General features: G+C 47.9%; 4 protein-coding genes across 9 annotated transcripts in view; 2 read left to right on the top strand and 2 right to left on the bottom strand.

Moving 5' to 3' along the window:
• The first annotated feature begins 275 nt into the window (after positions 1-275).
• On the top strand, positions 276-2,615 carry LOC121600248 (probable cytochrome P450 9f2). Its single transcript, XM_041928678.1, has 2 exons — positions 276-605; positions 1,063-2,615. Exons 1-2 carry the CDS (start codon positions 394-396, stop codon positions 2,486-2,488), a joined length of 1,638 nt encoding a protein of 545 aa, XP_041784612.1. The 5' UTR covers positions 276-393; the 3' UTR covers positions 2,489-2,615.
• Positions 2,616-3,303: 688 nt separating this feature from the next.
• On the top strand, positions 3,304-5,455 carry LOC121600247 (probable cytochrome P450 9f2). The gene is made up of 2 exons (XM_041928677.1): positions 3,304-3,613; positions 3,934-5,455. Exons 1-2 carry the CDS (start codon positions 3,399-3,401, stop codon positions 5,357-5,359), a joined length of 1,641 nt encoding a protein of 546 aa, XP_041784611.1. The 5' UTR covers positions 3,304-3,398; the 3' UTR covers positions 5,360-5,455.
• Positions 5,436-10,299, bottom strand: LOC121600246 (helicase POLQ-like). Its single transcript, XM_041928676.1, has 5 exons — positions 9,287-10,299; positions 6,529-9,203; positions 6,076-6,459; positions 5,875-6,009; positions 5,436-5,805 (listed from the first exon to the last, which is right to left on the bottom strand). Exons 1-5 carry the CDS (start codon positions 9,651-9,653, stop codon positions 5,734-5,736), a joined length of 3,633 nt encoding a protein of 1,210 aa, XP_041784610.1. The 5' UTR covers positions 9,654-10,299; the 3' UTR covers positions 5,436-5,733.
• An 810-nt stretch (positions 10,300-11,109) lies between these two features.
• The window catches only part of LOC121600249 (G1/S-specific cyclin-D2), a 41,499-nt gene continuing 32,823 nt past the window's right edge, over positions 11,110-19,785 (bottom strand). For all 6 annotated transcript variants that reach the window (XM_041928679.1, XM_041928681.1, XM_041928680.1 and 3 more), the window contains exon 5: positions 11,110-16,714. In XM_041928679.1, coding sequence (XP_041784613.1) covers positions 16,341-16,714 — 374 coding nt within the window. In that variant the 3' untranslated portion in view covers positions 11,110-16,340. The remainder of the gene's footprint in view (positions 16,715-19,785) is intronic.

Here is a 19,785-nt window from a genome sequence, read left to right on the forward strand (position 1 = left end):
CGCACCACCCCACGCGAGAGGAGACGCGCACCAACTCGCGTGTGATTTTTGTTTTCTTTTTTTTTTCGGACAAATCTACCCGTCATGCTGCCACCACACACACTGGTACGTTTTGATTGACAATTCCCGGGGCGCATAATTCCGGACCGCAGCTTCCTCCCCCTCTCAAGCGTCCCTTATCTAATCGCACATATTACTGAAAAAAAAAGCGACACTCGTGTGCGTGTTTGCGGTGTTTGCGGCGTGGTGCAAACCGGTTCAGGTATAAAAGAGGCCCCACATGTCACGGGAACGGTTCAGTTGGATGGTAAATTTTGCACAAGCGTACATCTCCCAAGAACTACAAGTGATCTCTGAAGTGTGTGACCTAGCAAAAGAACGTCCAGGGGCAGGATGGAGATCAGTTTGATGGTGCTGGTGCCGCTGGTGGCCATCCTCGGCTTCATCTATCATTACATTACGAAGGGAAATAAGTATTTCCATGATAAACCGATACCCTCGTTGGCGGTGGAGCCACTGTTTGGCAGTACGCGGCGGCTGATGATGAAGCAAACTTCGTTCCATGATTTTGTTATCAGCATCTACAACAAGTACCCGCTGGTGAAGTAAGTCGGAACGGGAAGAAGGATGGTTCGACAGTGCTTATTTGTTTTATCACATTTGCCACACGGCAAAGAGATAAAGTGAACGGGCAATCGGGCCCGGGTTGCGTTCCTTTTTTTGCGAAAGTCGTACGTGATCATTTGTGGTCTTTAGAACAGTGGGAATAGAGCCTAGATGCCACATTGTCCAAGTGGGGTCCATGATACCACTGCCAGATTAATTTGATCTAGATTCCAAAACGTTCGAAACCTCTTTATGTCTTCGAATTTAATCTTATCAGATGTACGAATTAGTTTTTAGTAGTAAGAATGTCTTGTTCTCACATCCATGACTAAGCTATTATTCAAAACACGCCACCTGAAATCAGAAAGGAAATACAGTCTTATTAGTTTGATATCAAATATTCCGATTTAAGACAACCTACTAACATCGTTTCGGTTCTCCTTTCCCTATCCACAGAGTTTTCGGTATGATCGACACAATGCTGCCGATGTTTGTGGTGCGCGATCCGGAGCTGCTGAAGCGGATCGCAGTGAAAGACTTTGAGTACTTCATGAACCATCGGCCAGTGTTTGGCAATAACGACGATCCCCATAATGAGGCCCTGTTCGGCAAGACGCTGATTGCAATCACCGACCAAAAGTGGCGCGATATGCGAGCGACGCTCAGTCCCGCCTTCACCGGCAGCAAGATGCGCCAAATGTTCGAGCTGATCGTGGAGTGCAGCAGCAACATGGCCCAGCATTACAAGGAACAGATCCGCAGCAATGGCGCTGGCTCGCGGGAGCACGAGATGAAGGATGTGTTTACGCGGTACGCCAACGACGTTATCGCCACGTGCGCATTCGGCATCAAGGTTGATTCGCTGAAGAACGCGGAAAACGATTTCTTCGTCAATGGCAAGAAGATGATGGCATTCAACCGACCGATTGTGATGTTCCGTGTGCTTGGCTTCCGGTTACTGCCCAAGCTGATGAACTTCTTCAATCTGGATCTGTTTGATCGGGAACAGAGACTCTTCTTCACCGAGATAATCAAGGATACAGTGCGAACGCGTGATGCGAATGGTATTGTTCGACCCGACATGGTTCATCTGCTGATGCAGGCTCGCAAGGGTGCGCTCAAGCATCAGCGTGAAACGGAAGAGCGTGAAGAGGTGAAGGGTTTCGCCACCGTCGAGGAGTCGGAGGTGGGCCAGACACAGGCAAGCAAGGGTATGCAAATGACCGAGCTGGAAATGATAGCCCAGTGTTTGATCTTCTTCCTGGCCGGGTTCGATACCGTCTCCACGTGTCTAACGTTCCTCGCCTACGAGCTCACCGTCAACCGGGACGTGCAGGACAAGCTGTACGAGGAGATCCTTCAAACGGATAAAGCACTCAGCGGTGGTCCTTTGACTTATGATGCGATACAAGGCATGCAATACATGGACATGGTGGTGTCGGAGGGACTGCGTATGTGGGCTCCTGCTCCTGCCACCGATCGGTTATGTGTGCGAGACTATGTGGTTGATGATGGCGATCGACTCAAGTTTACCATCGACAAGGGTACGGTAGTGTTTATCCCGATCGCAGGCCTGCACCACGATCCACAGTACTATCCGAACCCGAGCAAGTTCGATCCGGAGCGATTCAGTGTGGAAAATCGGGACAAGATTAATCCCAACACATATCTGCCGTTTGGCATTGGACCACGCAACTGTATCGGATCTCGGTTCGCTCTGATGGAGGTGAAGGCCATCATCTACTACATGCTGCGCGAGTTTTCGTTCGAACGCACACCGAACACGCAAGTGCCGCTCCGGCTAGCAAAGGGATTTGCTGGCATGCGCAGCGAAAAGGGTGTGTTTGTTGAGTTCCGGCCACGCAAGCAAGCTGCTCAGTGATCTTCCGCTGCAAGATCCTCAAAAGCAAGCCTGGTGAGAATAGGTATAAAGTATTAACATAAAGTAGCATTAAGGGAATAGACAGAAAGTGCAATTTTTAATTTACAATAAAGTAATTTAAGCCGAACAGTTCATTTGCCTTTCGTGACACCACAATCATCCATAAGTGCTGTTTGAAAGAATTACTTAATTTGAAGGTATTTGAACAACATCGTAACCAGTATCGTCGAAGCAAACTTGCACAAGAGATCCGTACTTTCATCTCCTTTTCTTGCGCAAACAATGCTTCACAGATTGTTGTGTTAATGAGCGATAATTATGGATGGAATTAGTACCAACACAATGCCATCTTCAGATTCATCCTCTTAGAACTACGTCGCATCAACCAAGCTCTCCTAAGCATCAGAAAAGCCTCCCCGGTGCGTATGCAAAATACTCCGTCACATGTATGGTGCGCAAACTGTTTATATCGCAGGATACTTCATATGCGTCGATCACATTGAAGAACGTTTTCTAAATGTACTTGTTTTAATTGATTGAAAATCGTAAATTATTAAGGTAAACGTCCGATTTATATTCACCTGATGCCGGAGCGAATCGAGAATGGATTGGTATGACACTTTCTAGCGCCTCATTTTTCCAGATTGCCAATCTACTCGTCATGCTGCTCAATTGCTTCTGATTGATCAAAATTTGCGCTATTTTTGGAATCCAACCTCCTCCCAGTGGTCCTTATCTAATCACTGTTTTCGTTACAAATTGCACTCATATGTGTGAGTGAGTTTGCACGGGTATAAAAGGGACCCCACTTGCCACGAGAGTGGTACAGTTTGGTCGCCAAAATTTAGCAGACAACAACAAGACCTACAAGTGATCTCTGATAAGTGGTACCTACTAAGCTCTCCAGCACATGATGGAGATCGATTTAACGGTGCTGGTGCCGCTGGTAGCCATCCTCGGCCTCATCTACCACTACATTACGAAGGGAAATAAGTATTTCCATGAAAAACCGATACCATCCTTAGCTACCGAGCCACTGTTTGGTAGTACGCGTCGATTGCTGTTGAAGAAGACTTCTTTCACCGATTTTGTTATCAGCATCTACAACAAGTACCCGCTGGTGAAGTAAGTAACAAGTAACATGGCAGCTAGAGTGTGTCCATCAGTGCAGTTGTTTTATCTCATTGTGCATGTGAGCGAGATGAAAGGAACGCAAGATCATGCAGCTAAGTGATCTTCTTCTTTTTTCGCGAAAACATGCAGGGTGGGATTTCGGTTTGATTGGCCCAATGGGATTTCTTTCAAATTAAACTAGCTTTTCTTAGTCAAATCACTTGATTCATAACTATGTTCATCAACTAAAATAAACAAAAAAATTAAACAAACAGTTTCGAGGAACTATTGACAACTTACTAACATTCTTTCGGTTCTGCGCCGTTTCACAGAGTCTTCGGTATGATGGACACAATGCTGCCGATGTTTGTGGTGCGCGATCCGGAGCTAATCAAGCGAATCACTGTGAAAGACTTTGACTACTTCATGAACCATCGGCCAGTGTTTGGCAATAACGACAATCCACACAGTACGGCACTGTTCGGCAAGACGCTGGTGTCGCTTAACGACCAAAAGTGGCGCGATATGCGAGCGACGCTCAGTCCCGCCTTTACAGGAAGTAAGATGCGACAGATGTTTGAGTTGATCGTGGAGTGTAGCAGCAACATGGCGCAGTATTATAAGGAGCAGATCCGCAGCAATGGCGCTGGCTCGCGGGAGCACGAGATGAAGGATGTGTTTACGCGGTACGCCAACGACGTTATCGCCACGTGCGCATTCGGCATCAAGGTAGATTCGCTGAAGAACGCCGACAATGATTTCTACGTTAACGGTACGAAGATGATGGCGTTCAATCGACCGATTGTGATGTTCCGTGTGCTTGGCTTCCGGTTACTGCCCAAGCTGATGAGCAGATTCGGTCTGGATCTGTTTGATCGTGAACAGCGAGACTTTTTTTCGGAGATCATCAAGGATACGGTGCGAACGCGTGATGCCAATGGTATTGTTCGACCCGACATGGTTCATCTGCTGATGCAGGCTCGCAAGGGTGCGCTCAAGCATCAGCGTGAAACGGAAGAGCGTGAAGAGGTGAAGGGTTTCGCCACCGTCGAGGAGTCGGAGGTGGGCCAGACACAGGCAAGCAAGGGTATGCAAATGACCGAGCTGGAAATGATAGCCCAGTGTTTGATCTTCTTCCTGGCCGGGTTCGATACCGTCTCCACGTGTCTAACGTTCCTCGCCTACGAGCTCACCGTCAACCGGGACGTGCAGGACAAGCTGTACGAGGAGATTCTTCAAACGGATAAGGCACTCAGCGGTGGTCCTTTGACTTATGATGCGATACAAGGTATGCAGTACATGGACATGGTCGTGTCGGAGGGACTGCGTATGTGGGCTCCTGCTCCTGCCACCGATCGGTTGTGTGTGCGAGACTATGTGGTTGATGATGGCGATCGACTCAAGTTTACCATCGACAAGGGTACGGTAGTGTTTATCCCGATAGCAGGCCTGCACCACGATCCACAGTACTATCCGAACCCGAGCAAGTTCGATCCGGAGCGATTCAGTGTGGAAAATCGGGACAAGATTAATCCCAACACATATCTGCCATTTGGCATTGGACCGCGCAACTGTATCGGATCTCGGTTCGCTCTGATGGAGGTGAAGGCCATCATCTACTACATGCTGCGCGAGTTTTCGTTCGAACGCACACCGAACACGCAAGTGCCGCTCCGGCTAGCAAAGGGATTTGCTGGCATGCGCAGCGAAAAGGGTGTGTATGTCGAGTTCCGGCCACGCAAGCAAGCTGCTAACTGATCCTACTGCATAAGATCTGTTAGAAAACAAGCATATTGTAGATATTAATTATTACTAAGAAAAAAAAGAAGCAATTAGGCAACTAACAAGAAGTGTTGCTCCTTTTTTATTATTTACAATAAAGCATTTTCAGTTCACTGGATGAAATAGTTCTATCAAGAGTAAGCAAACAGTTCACAACAACAATAAACAAACGTTTTGCTGATCGCGCGATGCGCTTGTCAGTCCTCTCTCACTGGATGGTGCCTTGGGCTAACCCATCAACAACAATTCTCTAACGTTAGTAAGTACAATTGTCTAAATTCCATTCAGTTCAAGCTAACACTACTCTGTCTTTCTGAGAGAAAGTGTAGAAAAATGTGGGGAAGGAAGTATTAACGGTTCAACTGCGACAGATACTCCTCTGCCTGTTCGCGTAGTGCATCCACTTCCTCCAACAATTTGGCCTGCAAAATACAACGGAACCGCTTTAAACATGACAGCTTTCCCAGCAATCTTCAGCTGATGTCCCCTACCTTTGCACTGAGTATCAACTGACTGGCGGCGCGATAGTTGAGATGTTCGATTGTTTCCACCAGTTCCCTCGATGTGGCCCGCGCAATTGATGCCAGTGTGGTGTATCCTGCCCGAAACAGTTGTCTAGCGCGACCCTGTGTTAATAAAAACATACCATTAAACTGTACGCAATTTGGCAACGCACCCTTCCAGCCGCTTACCAACTTCACCGAGGGCAGTGTCAGCAGCGGAAGCAATTCCAGCTTGCAGTAGTGCGTCAACCGTTCCGTCATACCCGTCAGCAGATGCTTAAAGGCCCACAGTTCCGGAATCTCTTCACACATGCGCAACAAACTGAACGCTGTGCCGGCTGTACTCGTCATCAGAGTTTGCAGCGATCCGGCATTCACGTGGTACCGGGAGGCCACTTCCGCGAGGGGCGTTTGCTTCCACAGCTCGTGCACGATCAGCACGCGAACGAAGCGCATCATCTTCGACACCATGTCGCCGGACGCGACACGTCGCGTGAGAATCTTTGCAATCAGCCCATTGTTGATGCCGTACCGTTCGGCTATTTTCAGCTGCTCGTTCGTTAGCTGATTAACCTGTTTGGATGTTGGGATGGAGAGGCGGAATTAGAAGTATCTTGTAACACCTTCGCAGTTCGGTCTTACCAGCACGATAAAGTCATCCGGCTTCAGCTGCACCTCTCGACCGTCCTCAAGCAGTATTAGATGCAGCAGATCGTACTCGTCCAACACACACAACCGTTCACCGAGCACCTTCATCTCGTCGTAGAACCGTACCGCTTTCTCCATATTGAAACCCGCCCTTATTGCCGCCTTGCCGAGTCGATTCACCTCCAGCGGGCTTGTTCGCTGGATCGTCTTGATCACCTTGCCCGGATGGGCGGCCGCCTTGTGTACCCGCACGAACGTCGGCCCTGCCGCACCATCGTACGGTGCGCAGCTTCCCGTCTTGGTCGGACTTCTGTCCTCCTCCACGCCCGTGCCAATTTCCACCAGCATGTTGGGAGGATTGCGCAAACAGCTATCATGCCGCGCCTTGATCGCGTTGCCCTGGTACAGCTGTACGATCGTTTCATCCGTAACTGCTTCCAGATCGATCGAACGGCGTTCGGCCTGCTGGGCCAGCAAAGTGCAGCGCACCAGCGCCTGCAACGCATCCCGACTCTCACACAGATCCAACCCAATGGCACTCAGTATGAGCGACTTAAAGTACGCCCGATCGTCCGCAATCAGCGCAGATTCGGCAATGTCCATCGGAGCGCACAGCATCTCGCAAACCTGCGGGATGTCACGCTGGGCGCAGATCAGGATCGACTCACCGGTTTCCCCGAATCCGGCCCGTCCCGCCCGTCCCACCATCTGCTTGTAGCGGCTGAGCGACAGGAAGCTGTTGCCTATGTAAGGGGAGCGTATGATGACTCGCTTCGCTGGCAGATTCACTCCCGCTGCCAGTGTTGAGGTGCAAACGATCAGCGACAGGATTCCAGCACGGTAGGCATCCTCGATCGTGCGCCGCTCGTCCTGCGTTAAGCCGGCATGATGATAGGCGACACCGACACGGAACGCTTGCGGCAGCACCGGCGCGATCGAACCGTCCTCCTTGAGCGATCGTATGATCTGTTCCTTCTCCTCTGCCCGATGTTCCGCCAGCCGGGCCGGCAGATGGTTCGCCAGCAACGCGCACAAACTTTCACACTTGCTTTTCGTGGGACAAAACACCAGGCAGGAGCTTTCCGGGATCACTTCCAGGATCAGCCGCACCACATGGTCGGTATCGAGTCGGCGCAACTCCTCGGAGCAGTCCGCGAACTCGAGGGCACGCTTCTCGCCGAACACGTTCTCCGCCGAACCACCATCGGCCTGCCCCTTGCTGCGCACCGCGTACAGATCGTCCCCACACTTGACGAACTCTTTCAGCTCGACGGGCCGAAAATCGCGGCTGTACACGTCGGCCAGCATGAAGCGGGCCACCTCCGTCAGATTGCCGATCGTAGCGCTCATGCCCACGATCTGTATGCCAGCCCGCAGCACCTGCACCTTGGTGATCATCATCTCAAGACAGGCACCGCGCCGCTGCTCCCCAATCATGTGCAGCTCGTCGATCACGATCAGCCCGATCTCGTTCGCCCGCCCAACCTCCACCAGCGAGTCCAGCAGCAGCAGCGCCTTCTCGATCGTGCACACAAAGATGGTGTTCTTTTTGCGACGCTTCCTCGGTGGACACTGCCCCTTGCCCCCGCTGTACTCCTCCAGCAGGAACTGTAGCTCCAGCGCGAACGGGCTGAGCGCGATCATTTTCTCCTGCGCCAGCGAGACGTACGGCACGATGAAGATAACATTTCGCAGCCGGCAGATAACCTCGCGCAGCATCAGTATCTCGGCGACCAGCGTCTTTCCACCGCTCGTGGGCAGCGCGTAGATGAGATTCCGCCGCTCCTGTATGGCGGGCAGCGCCAAGCACTCGCGCTGCCAGTCGTACAGATCGTCGATCCCGCGGAAGTCCCGCAAGATGCGTCGGACGGTGTTTGGTAACCCAAAAAATGGACCCTTCTCCAGGAAGAGCGAGGAAACCCGGGGCGCACCGTTGCCAGGCGGTGGTCCCATTCCAACCGCCACCGGCAGAAGAGCGGTCGTGTGGTGGATCTCCTCGTCCCAGTTTATCGCTGCCAGGCTGGACGATATCCGCGGCTGCGAGCCACCTCCGTCCGGGGCAATGTTCGTCAGGTCGAGCAACGTTCGTTCGCAGTTTTCGAAAATCCGCTGCACTTCGCTTACCTGCAACCGGTGCTGCTGGCTGTCCGTTACGTCCCGCGCTGGTGTGTTCGGTGATGACGGGCGACCCACACCATTCCGCCCGATCTGCGAACCCATTATTGGATCGATCTTTTCCGAGCCCTCGTCTACGACGGACTGATCCAGGCGCATGTACTGGGAACAGATGGCATGGTTTGTAAACACCTCGAATGCGTCGTCCTCCAGCATTTGCCCCAGTGCTGCCTGTGAGGCCGTGTGCACGTTACTGAGCCGTCGCATCTTGTCCCGGATGAAGTGATCGGTGCTCGTTTCCTGCTGCCCGCACGGTATCACCACATCGAGCAGATAGTCCTCGTCTTCATCGTCCTCGAACCCGGTGTTGGTTCTTCGCTCGGAACAACCACTGTCCTTCGTCGGGGACCGACTGGCAGCGGACCCGTTTGCATCCCGCTCGCCCTCCTCCAGCTCCGGCCCGTCCATGCTCATCTGCAGTACGAGAATGGGCCGACCGGCAGCCGTCGATTTTCGGCGCTTCGGTGTACTGGCGACCAGTTTCTCCTCGATAACTGTCAGGATGGGAGTTGGGATGAATATTCGATTAGCTAACTAGACAACCAAATACAACGGGCATACGACAAAAAGCAAATACCTCCAAACGAATGTGATCGTTTGCCGTGATCTTTCTTCATTTGGCTCTGTGTAACGCGCGACGCAAGCAGCGACGGTGAGCCGGGTGCTTCTTTGGCAGCTGGCGGCGGTTTAATCTGCTGCTCGATACTATCCAAATCGACGGCATTGAACAACGTGTTGTCCATGTCCATCAGCTGCACGCTACTGCTGCTGGTGGCATCGTCTTTCCGCTTGCTCGTCCTCACCGCAACCGGCGCCCGGAAGTTGCTCGCCGCTGGACTCGGATGGTGGTGCTCCAATGGTTGCAGACCTCGGCGCGCTTTCGGCGGTGGACCGGCCGGAACACGGAAGCTCCGGTTGCCCAGCTTGGGTGCGCTTCGCGACATGATCTATCAGGCACTTTGGTCACAAATTATATACAAAGGTAACAAAGAACACTCACTGTACACAAATTACATAGTGTGCGCAATGTCTACTGTACATTGCAAATTAAATTAGAACTGTACACATGCATTTGCCGGGTTTTTTAGTTGTTTACGAATGTGTGGGGAAGGGAAAATGGCATTGTTTGGTCTGTTTGGTGGGGCGGGGTACTGGGAATTGGAAGCAACGCCTGACAGCTGTCACGATCGATCACGGAGGAATATGCTTCATCGGCACAAAGGACATTTTATTTTATTCGGAAAAAATATCAAAAGGTTCATTTATTTATTGTCAACGTGTTTGGAAAAATATGATTCGTTGATTAATACGTTTTTGAAGAAACAGTTTAGTTGAGGAAACGAAAAAAGAAAGTTTGAGTTCATTTTCGTGATCATGTTGCGCAGCATCGCGCATGCAACATTGTTGAAACATTTCAGGTTATGAAATATTTCACCAAATGCACTCATTTCAAAATGACCGTTGAAAATGCACTATTTGAATTCAGTTTCAATATGACCGTTGAAAATGCAACAGGGTGACCGTTCAACAGAAGAATAGCAACACGACACCATGATTGTACTGTTCTCAACGTATTTAAACAAATGAAGGGCAAAAACAAAACACAAAATATCCTTTATGATTACAGTTTATTTTCTCAGCTTTTATCATTCGTGAACAAAATAAGAGATATAAACGGGATTACGTCCTGTAAACACGATTACATAGTTAAAGCGTAAACGGTCGACGCAAGGCTGTTTTCTAATGCTATCAAGCAAGCGTATTCTTCGACTTTCCCTAAGTTGAAACCACATACGGCATACAGAGAGACTATTGCCATTTGCAGGGGCTCGACGCGTACTGTACACACAAATGCGTTTCTATACCAGCGAACATTACTTTTTATCGGGAAACCATTTTACATATGATGACGATGACGAGAGTCGGTTAATTCGTGTAGGAATTCATCTTTTTTTCTTTTATTCATAATCATTTCTCGGTCCTTATAATAGAGTAGTAAGCATAACTAACCTAGGGCACCGTGCACGCACCCACCGAGCAGCGACGCGACAAAGCAGTGTGTGTGTTAACGGTTTACATTATCAACAACAAATGAAAAACTAGTGGAAAAATAAACGCACCCCACAAAAACCAACGTGGTGGTGGTGGCAGAAATCTTGTGTTTCACGTAATATACAAATGCACCGTTCCTGCTACTGCTGCTGCTACTGTTGCTCTACGAAACTGCGTGTTTTACCCCACACTCCCACGACGCAATTCCGATTTGCCTTTCCCCTGGATGCGCGGAAACATTGATCAGACACAGTACTTAAAACATAATAGTGTGTACAAAATAGTATAGGTTCAGCTTTCGTTGTGTGTTTGTTTTGTGTATCATCTTCGTTCATCGATTGTTTTATCCTGTTATAGGGTCTCTCTTTCTCTCTCTCTCACTCTGTTCTTCTTAAAGGCTCTGTGTGTTGAAATGCTTTCGGCTTCTTTCGCGTTATTTCGTTGCTGTTGTGTGCTGACAATTTGGTTTTGGTGTTCTTTTTTTGTTATGATCGTATAAATTAATATAAATTCTCTTATTTAAGACTAGATTAACAAAAAAAAGATGGAATTTTTTTGTCAAAAGAAACAAAGAAATAAAAAAGAAGGATAATACGAAAAAGTCGTTTCCAAAACAGATCATTACCGAAAAAGAAAAAGAAAAAAAGTGTCTCAATAATGCAAAAAAAAACTTCATTTCCCTTCAAAAACTTTGTTTCCGCCCTCATTTTAAGTAGGTTGTTGGTGTGCGCGCTCGCTTCCACTTATTTTGTATGTGTGTTTTGTTTCGTTCCTCGCATAGGAAATATTTGTATCCTTACCACGCTAAAATGCAACACCTAACCACACGGTCGCTTAGTCATTAATTCTTGTTTTTAGGTGCTAAGTGTTTTCCACTATCGTTCGCTCATTCTCTTTCACTCTCTCTCTCTCTATCGCTCGCATTCATTCGCTCTATCCCATTCTCTCTAATATCTGCCCTATGTACATCCTGAACCCAGGAGACGAAGTACACACCACCCAACCTGTGCTGTGTGAGTGTTGTTGTTTTGCATGTTCGTTGAATCCTTTCCTTTCTTCCTTCCATTCGCCCTTTCTACGGCTTGTCGTTCGTGCACTGTGTTGTGTGTTCTAAATACCGTTTACTACTTCTACTACAATTAGTATATTGTTGTTGTTTTTTTTTCTTCTTCAAATTCTTAACCCTTGCTAGTAATGAGATCTGCTCTAAACAATAAGTCTCGCGTGCTTTATGCTCTCCAATGTGTGTGAGAGAGAGAGAGAGTGTTGTGTGGGGTGGTGGTGCGCAATGTACGCGACCGGTTCCGATCGGGGATGGGGGATCGTACTCCCCCCGCTATCCCTTCATTCCCCTCTCTCTCTCTCTCAATCACACACGAGGGGAGCCGAGAATTTCTGTGCTTATTGATTATAATGTTTTACTGGTTCATGTCGCTTTGTGTTCACCAAATTCTTCTTGAAATCTATCTGAACTCGTTTGTTTCTTTTGTTTGTTTGTAACTTAATTTCTAAGTGTGTTATTTTTATCGCTTTTCTTTAATGTACTGTAAATGTGTGTTGTAATGGCATCGCTCGAACTGGTGTTACTCTACTGGTTGGTGTAAAAGTTGTTATCTTGTGTTTTTTGTTTTGCATTCTCTTTTCTATCATTGTGCTGGAGAGATGGTGTGCGTATGTTTGCGCTAGAGTATGTGTGTAAGTGGGTGCGCGCGCTTTCTTCTCACTACGAAATCTGTTTTCCACCTTTTCTTCTCTTGCTAAGTAGTTACCATCTCTCTTAGTGGTGGATTCATTCATTTCCCTCTTGCTCTTCGTCCCCTTGTCTCTTCCCTGTCCACTAGGCTAGGCTTACATGCGACACTTACTACTTCTCTTTGGCAATAAAAATTAAACTCTAACGTAACATACAATTTTCTTCCCACGCTTTCTCTTTCTCTCCGTGTTTTATACTTATAAACAAAAATGGGCACCGTTCTGTTTTGCATTGATCCTCCCTCCGTTCCCCTCTTCCATTCTCCACTTCTTTTAGTCTTTTGTAGTCTTTCGTTTTCTGTTTTAACTAGTGGTTATATTTCCGTTTAGTTTTGTTTCATTATTTATCCGCTTTTTTGTTGTTGCTATCGCTAGTTTTATCGCTCTTTGTAAGTCCCTCCTTCCTCATTCTCTCAACCGTTTGTTTGTGTGCAGTGTGCAATTTTTATTCCTTTTTCCTTCTCTCTCCGTGTTTTCGTAATCTTCAAGACTTGCATGTAAATAAATAAGAAGAAAAGATGGGTGTGCAGCTTCTACTACTCCTGAAGTAGAACACACACGACCAACCAAAATATACGAACAGTAGTTTAGAACGAAAAATGAAAAAGATTTACTGTACTGTTCAAACCAAAAGCTTTACCACCAGAGAGCCAAAAACAGATTCAATTTGGTCAGGTGCAAGCGGGTTTTGATTGATATGGATATATGTGTGGGCATTCATGAACAGAAACCCACCCTAGGCCTTCAGAGTGTGTCGATGTGCCCTTATCGTGCCTTAAAAAAACTGGAGCACTGCGCATTCGATGCACCGTTTTCTCCACTTTCCTTTTCTACACCATTTCCTCCTTCGTACTTCGTACTTCGGGGATGAATGATAATCGGTGTCGTCGTCCCGTCTCCCCGGGGGCGGCACAGAAGAACAACATAAGGACAGAACATGATGCAACAACATCACCACCGCACCGGACAACAACAACGCACGCGGGAGAAGAACACGGAGAGCATGGCGAAAGGTGTATTAAAAAAAAACAGACACTAAACAGCGAGCGTGCGTTGTGTGTGCGTGTGTGTTTTCCTTCGGTTTTCTACTGACCCTGGACCACGCACACCAACACACTAGTTTTTCTCACCCCTCCCTTGCAGAACTCTCTCTCTCTCTCTCTCTCTCTATACAGTATGCCCTACTACCCCGTACTACTGTGTAGAATTTAACGCGCATGGTGACGCACCATATTTTTCAACTACTTATCATCTCAAAAGCGTATGTGGTTTCCGTTTTGTTTTTGTTTTTTTTTTGTATTTTTCCTTTACTTTTATCTTTTACCTCCTTTCCCCCTTCTCTTTACCACTCTCTAACATTTCCTTTTCCCCATTGAAACGTGTTTTCCCAAAATTTGCAAGATAAAAAAAACAGCTGATCGGGCATGATCATCAAACTAACGGAACTTGTAAAAACAGTCGCGTCCAAAAAACAGCAATGAATGGAAAAAAATAATAAACAGTCAATATATAAATGGTAAGAAGAAAAACGTAACAGCTTCAGTACATGATTGATTAATAGCAAAAATTGATCGAAAGAACAATAAAGTAAAAAAATAATAATGTGTCTCTTGATCTGCTAGATGAAGAGAAAAACAAAAAAATGAAAAAAGCGCCAACAGCATGTCATGATGTAGTTGGCCGCATGAAGGTACGTGGAATTTTCCTCGCTGTGCGCGCGCTCGTAATATGCTAGATCTAGTTCATTGATGATGTGTCGCGCACTCGCCCTCTCTCCTGCTGCTGTTCCCCCTTCCCTTTTCTACACCCGCGTGTGTAAGGTATTGCATTGTCGCAGAAGGCCCTAATATTTACATTTGACAGCAATCCCTCACCACCACGAGGTGACAAAGCACCGGGGGTAGGGGGGGGGGGGAGGGATGATGGGGGGGGGAAGGGGATCGGTCGAAGCGCACACACTGGTGGTGACCGGGCCGTCGCTCGATCACGGATATCCGCAACACCTTCTGGGGCGCGTTCTACGAAAGAGTGGCGGCAGCACCGAACCCTCTCCCCATCAGCCCTAAGATAAAGAAAAACAGTGCCAACTTCCTATCAGCGTTTCTGCTTCTTCTCCACGACTACCGAAATGCAACGCAACTCTCGCTCCCCCTCCACTCCTCTCTTACTGCTTTTCCTTATCTTTTGTATAGGGTGGCGTTTCTGTGCCGCACCACCAAGGTGCTATCGGAACTGTTATACGTCAAAAGGGTGTGTGTGTGTGGAAGTGTAAGCTCTAGTGGTGGATGGTGAGAGATGGATATTTCTCCTCCAGTTCAGTCTGTGTGTCCCTTTAAATGCTATCGGGTGTTCTGTGTTATGTGTGTATGGTAGGTAGCACGGCGCGCAAGTGTGTGCGCAATGCGCACGTATTGACTTTCTCCCCTCACCAAGGGCCTTTCCTTTCCTCACTTGTGCTGTCTTGTTTCTCTCTCTCTCTCTCTCTCTCTCTCTCTTTCGCACTTTGTCGCAAACAAACTTATGTGTTGTACATTGTCGCGCCCGCGTTATCGTGATATCACGAGCGCGGCGCAGTTCTTGGGAGCGGAACCCGCGCGCGCACACGCACGCCGCTCGTGAGTGGCTCGCCAACGCGCAGAGAAGGTAGTAGGTATGTACAGCAAAAAAAAAAAAATATTGAAAAACGATAACGGAGCGGTGTTGGTTGACGATTCATATACATAGTAACACAAAAAACATGTGTGAAAACGTTTGCATGGGTTTTCTCTTCGTTTTTTTTTCCTTTTTCAATTTTCAACAGCTTCAATAGAATCGAACAGAGCAAACAAACGCGAAAAAAAAATGGTGTATAAGAATTCTAGTAACTCGGTATCAATAAGAACTGATTAAAAAATATAGCGCGCACGACGCATATGAGGCGAGAGCCCGCACACTAACACCGGCGCTAAGGGAAAACAAGATCGCGCGGCAAAAGGAAGAAGATGATATGAAGAATGGGGTGATGGGACGCGGCGAGGGATTGGGGGATTGTGTGTGTAAAGGTGGTGGAAGTTCTTAACTATTTATACTAATATTTACAAAAAAAAAATAAGAAGAAGAAACTAGGCCAACAACAGAGTGGGGGCCCTCCCTCTTCTCCAAATCCTACATAACTAGTGAACATGTCCGCGTGGAAAGAAGGTCAGTCTCTCAAAAAAAGGGGATGGAGGCTGAGGTTGATTGGAGAATAGGATAAAGCTTATCGACTACCCATATCAGCACGTAGCAGCACACACACACACACACATCTGTGTGTGAGTGTGTGTGTGCGTTGCTGCCTCTATACAAATGCCACATTTATATGTAGGTATGCCTATTTTTTCTGTTTGTTTTCTGCATTTTCTGTGAAATCCTTCGATATTTTTGGTCAACTTCATCGCGCTCTAAATGCCTAACACATCTCGCTTCCTTCCAGCTTCTCTCTCGTTCTAGCTCGTTGTTACACTATGAACCCTGCTGCTGTGCACACGCCCCTTGCTAAAAAGCGTTCCGTCCACCAGTCCATTGTATGGAAAGGAGGTTAGATTTGTTATGGCTCCATTAAAATCATACTCATCCGCAACGACGACAGCACGATGTTCCGATGTTCGATTCTCGCCAAAAAAGGGAATCGCGCTTCTTCTTTGCAGTGTGTGGCGCCGGGGGGTTGTTGCTCTGTGTATGTATGCGCACGAAGAAGTGATTGAAGAGATATTGCATTTGTGCTTACGATGTGTATTACAAGGAGCATCATCTTTGTCTCCTTTCCCTCCGAAAGACACACACACTCTCTCTTTCATCCGAAAGGATTAAAAGTAGATGAACTGTACGTCCGTGGGCGTTTCCGGTTGCTGTTGCTGGGGTGCCCCGCCGGTACTGTTGCTGGCGCTGGCCAGCTTCTGGGGAGCCTGCTGATACTGCTCCTTACAGCTGCTGCCGGCAGCGGCGAGCTGTGCCTGCTGCTGGGCGACCTGCTGCTGCTGGCACTGCTTGTCGGCAATCTCGCGCGCCACAATGTCCTCCACGATCTTCACGATCAGGTCGATCTTTTCCAGATCGTGCATCGTCAGCCGGCAGAGGTCGTAGCCGACGGCGAGCTTGGTCGACACGTTCAGGCCGCGGGTGGCCGACGCGATGCAGGAAACGGCCAGCAGCGATGGTTCCACTTGCATGAAGATGGTTTCTGTGTGAATGAGGGAGAGAAGGAGAAGCAAATACACGCGTTAGTGACAATCGTACAAAGTGATGATGTAGTAACAATCTCGCAGGTAAATGTAACACAGGAAGTTTGGGATAAAGCTATGAAGCTATGGGAAGAACACAATAATGCTGAGATTTTGCCAATGGCGAATGGGTCACAACATCGATACAATCATATTTTGTGCCTCTTTTCTACTAAAAGCTCTTCTCACCGCTGCGCCCTGTATCCGAGAGATCGCCTCTTTACTCAGGTAGACGACGACGCAGTGAAAGCAAAAACTAAAAATTAAACAGAACAAAACCTTGAGAACGAAAACGAAGATGCACCTCGGGAATAGTTCTGCTGCTGTTTTGGATGAACCATCGTATCTTTGCGGGAATGTTTTCTGTGCAATCCTTAAGCGCACCATGCAACCGTGACCATCCGTCTTACATTATCTCTGCCGTCAAACGAAAGGAGATGCAGCGGCACAACACCACACACACACCAAACCAAGATGATGTTGTTCTTCGATTTCATTTCGCTCGTACCTTCTCTGCTCTCTTGAAAGCAGGGGGATATGGTTAGGTTTTGCAGGATATTTCGGGTTGTTTTTCTTCTGCTCAAATTTCTCGGCAGGCGTTCTGCAAGCAAGCTTCGGTTCGTCGTTTTGTTGCAGAGACGAGCAAAAAACACACACATAGGCAACGGAAAGGATCTTTCTACAGCGACAATAAATAGACCTTTTCGCTTTACGAGCCTAGTGTGCGAGAGCCGCACTTTGTTTTGGCTGCAGGATGAAGTTCTTTTTTCCCATCCTTCGCCCGTAAACTGTATGTACAGAGCAAAAACGATTTGTATTTGTTTGAATTGCACTCGTCGAAGAAGCTCCTTTTCTTTTTCATTCGAGTCTCTACCTCACTCTCGTCCTTCGTAGAAGAGCACCAAAAACGCACACGTGTGTGAGTGGAACAAAACACTCCCAAAGCAAATGTTGGAAAATTTTAAACGCTAGACGAAAACTAACACTGCGCAGCAGCATCCGGTGCATCATAATATCACCGGATCGTACGCACATAGGCCGCCTCAACAAAACACATGCTAAAATAGCACGCATAAACGCACAATTGCACCCATAATTTAATGGGTAAATAAAAATAATCAATCGAAACGAGTGCACAACAGAACGCACTTTTCCGAACACATTTCGGTACGGTTTTTGGGTGTGGTTCATTTGCGGCAATTGTTTATTTGCCGGCGATTTATTGCGGGCTCGTCGTTCGTAGCGAGGATCATAAACCATCCCTAACGACGAGCAAATCCTTAATGCAACAACATAACCAGTTAGCGGATGGGAAGTTTATAAAATCCTGCCCAGGGTCATTCTTGCGCCGTTCGGGTTTCCCCCTTTTTGTTCGCCCTTTTCTTCGCTCCACCAGCTGAGTTGATCCTGTGTGGCACACACACAGAGTAGTTGTTAACCGAAGGCTTTGCAACGCAAAATTAAACATTGCTTTGCTCATTTTGGGTTTCAGATTCCGGCGCAGATCACAAAAAGCGAGCCGATTTTATTGTGGCACAGGAGGCGCAGCTAACGTTTGAAAAAAGCTTCTTTGAAGCGCGGCATTTACAATCTTTTCTCGGATTGCAACGCTTATTGCACACCACACACAGCACACACGCACTGTTCTCCTCATGCTTTCCGGAGTTTTTATTCCTTTTTATGAGATCTCCCTAACATATCCTTCTCGCACATGCTGCTCGTCCTGCAAACCGTGCCTTCCCTTGCATTGAAGTTGTTTGTTTGGCGTCAGCGCGCGCGCGCGCTCACACACAGGATCATGAAACCACCGAAAAAAAAAACTCCTAATTGCAACACACAAAAAGGGGAAACCAAACACAAAGACGGCAAAAATCAACACCCAATAAAATTCCCCCGGCAATGAGGCGCAGCAAATTACATGCGCCGTTGCCATCATCGCCACCACCACCACCACCGTCAAACTGGAATGCAAGGCCTTGCCAGAGGCCAGGAGGCAAGCGGTAGAGTATTGTGCATGGAAATTTAAACAAAACACAAATTCCTCCACAACAGCAAAAGGAATCGTTTTACAGCACAGACAGACCCTTCCCCCTACACGGGAGACATGTGAGGGAGAGGAGCAGCAAGAGCAAAAGAAATGAATATTCTTTTACTCAATCGCGGTGCGCGCGAAAGAATGTTACATATTTCACATGTGCGCCGGTCAGCAGTTGCTCAAGAAAAGGGGGTTTAACCCGGCGACGATGATGACGACGACGACTATCGTCGTTTCCTTCGGGGCGGAAGTATATCGGATTACGTAGGCGGAGGTGGTGGCTATTCTTCCCCCTCAGTGCGCAATGAAAACAAGCAAAAAAACTGAGTCTAATTACGCCATCGTGTACGCGGCGGTCCCGCGTCCTCTCTCATACTTCCAGGCCAGCGCAACAAAAAGTGCAAAATTCTCCAACGATTTCGTCGAATCGGATTTGCTTGCAACGTCGTGTGTGAGTGTGAGCTTACTCCCTCTACATCTACCTCCTTCCTTCCGCTCTCTCTCTCGCTCTATCTTATACTATCTTATCCGTGTATGTACAGGAATGCACTTGGAATACAACACACGAGTCAAGAGAAACGATGATAACACAACTGTGTTGCACTGTGCGGCGTTGCACTCTTCCCGAAGCGTCAAATTGCAAAACAACACACAACAAACCCCCGAATCTTGCATGACGCTGAAGGGGCATTTAAAAGATATCCGGTCGTCGCCCGCCGGCAGTGATGGGGGACATGGACAGATGACGTTCGATGGAGAAACTTGTCTACTATCGCGCGCGTACACCAGCTGCCCACTCTAAAGGTGCAAAATAAAGGCCCCACCAACATCTTGCAGCTTTCCTTTGGCGAGCGCGAGCCAGGTGGTGTTGTGTTATTGTGGTGGTACCCCCGCGTTTTAATTCCTTTGTGCTTAAAAGCGCACGTTTCGCGTTTAAATGTCCTCCTTCCCTATTTCTTTCTTTTTTGCAATATGCTGCGGGTCTTTTCCCTTATG

Source organism: Anopheles merus, chromosome 3L (assembly GCF_017562075.2).
Source record: "Anopheles merus strain MAF chromosome 3L, AmerM5.1, whole genome shotgun sequence".
Taxonomy (NCBI): Eukaryota; Metazoa; Arthropoda; class Insecta; order Diptera; family Culicidae; genus Anopheles; species Anopheles merus.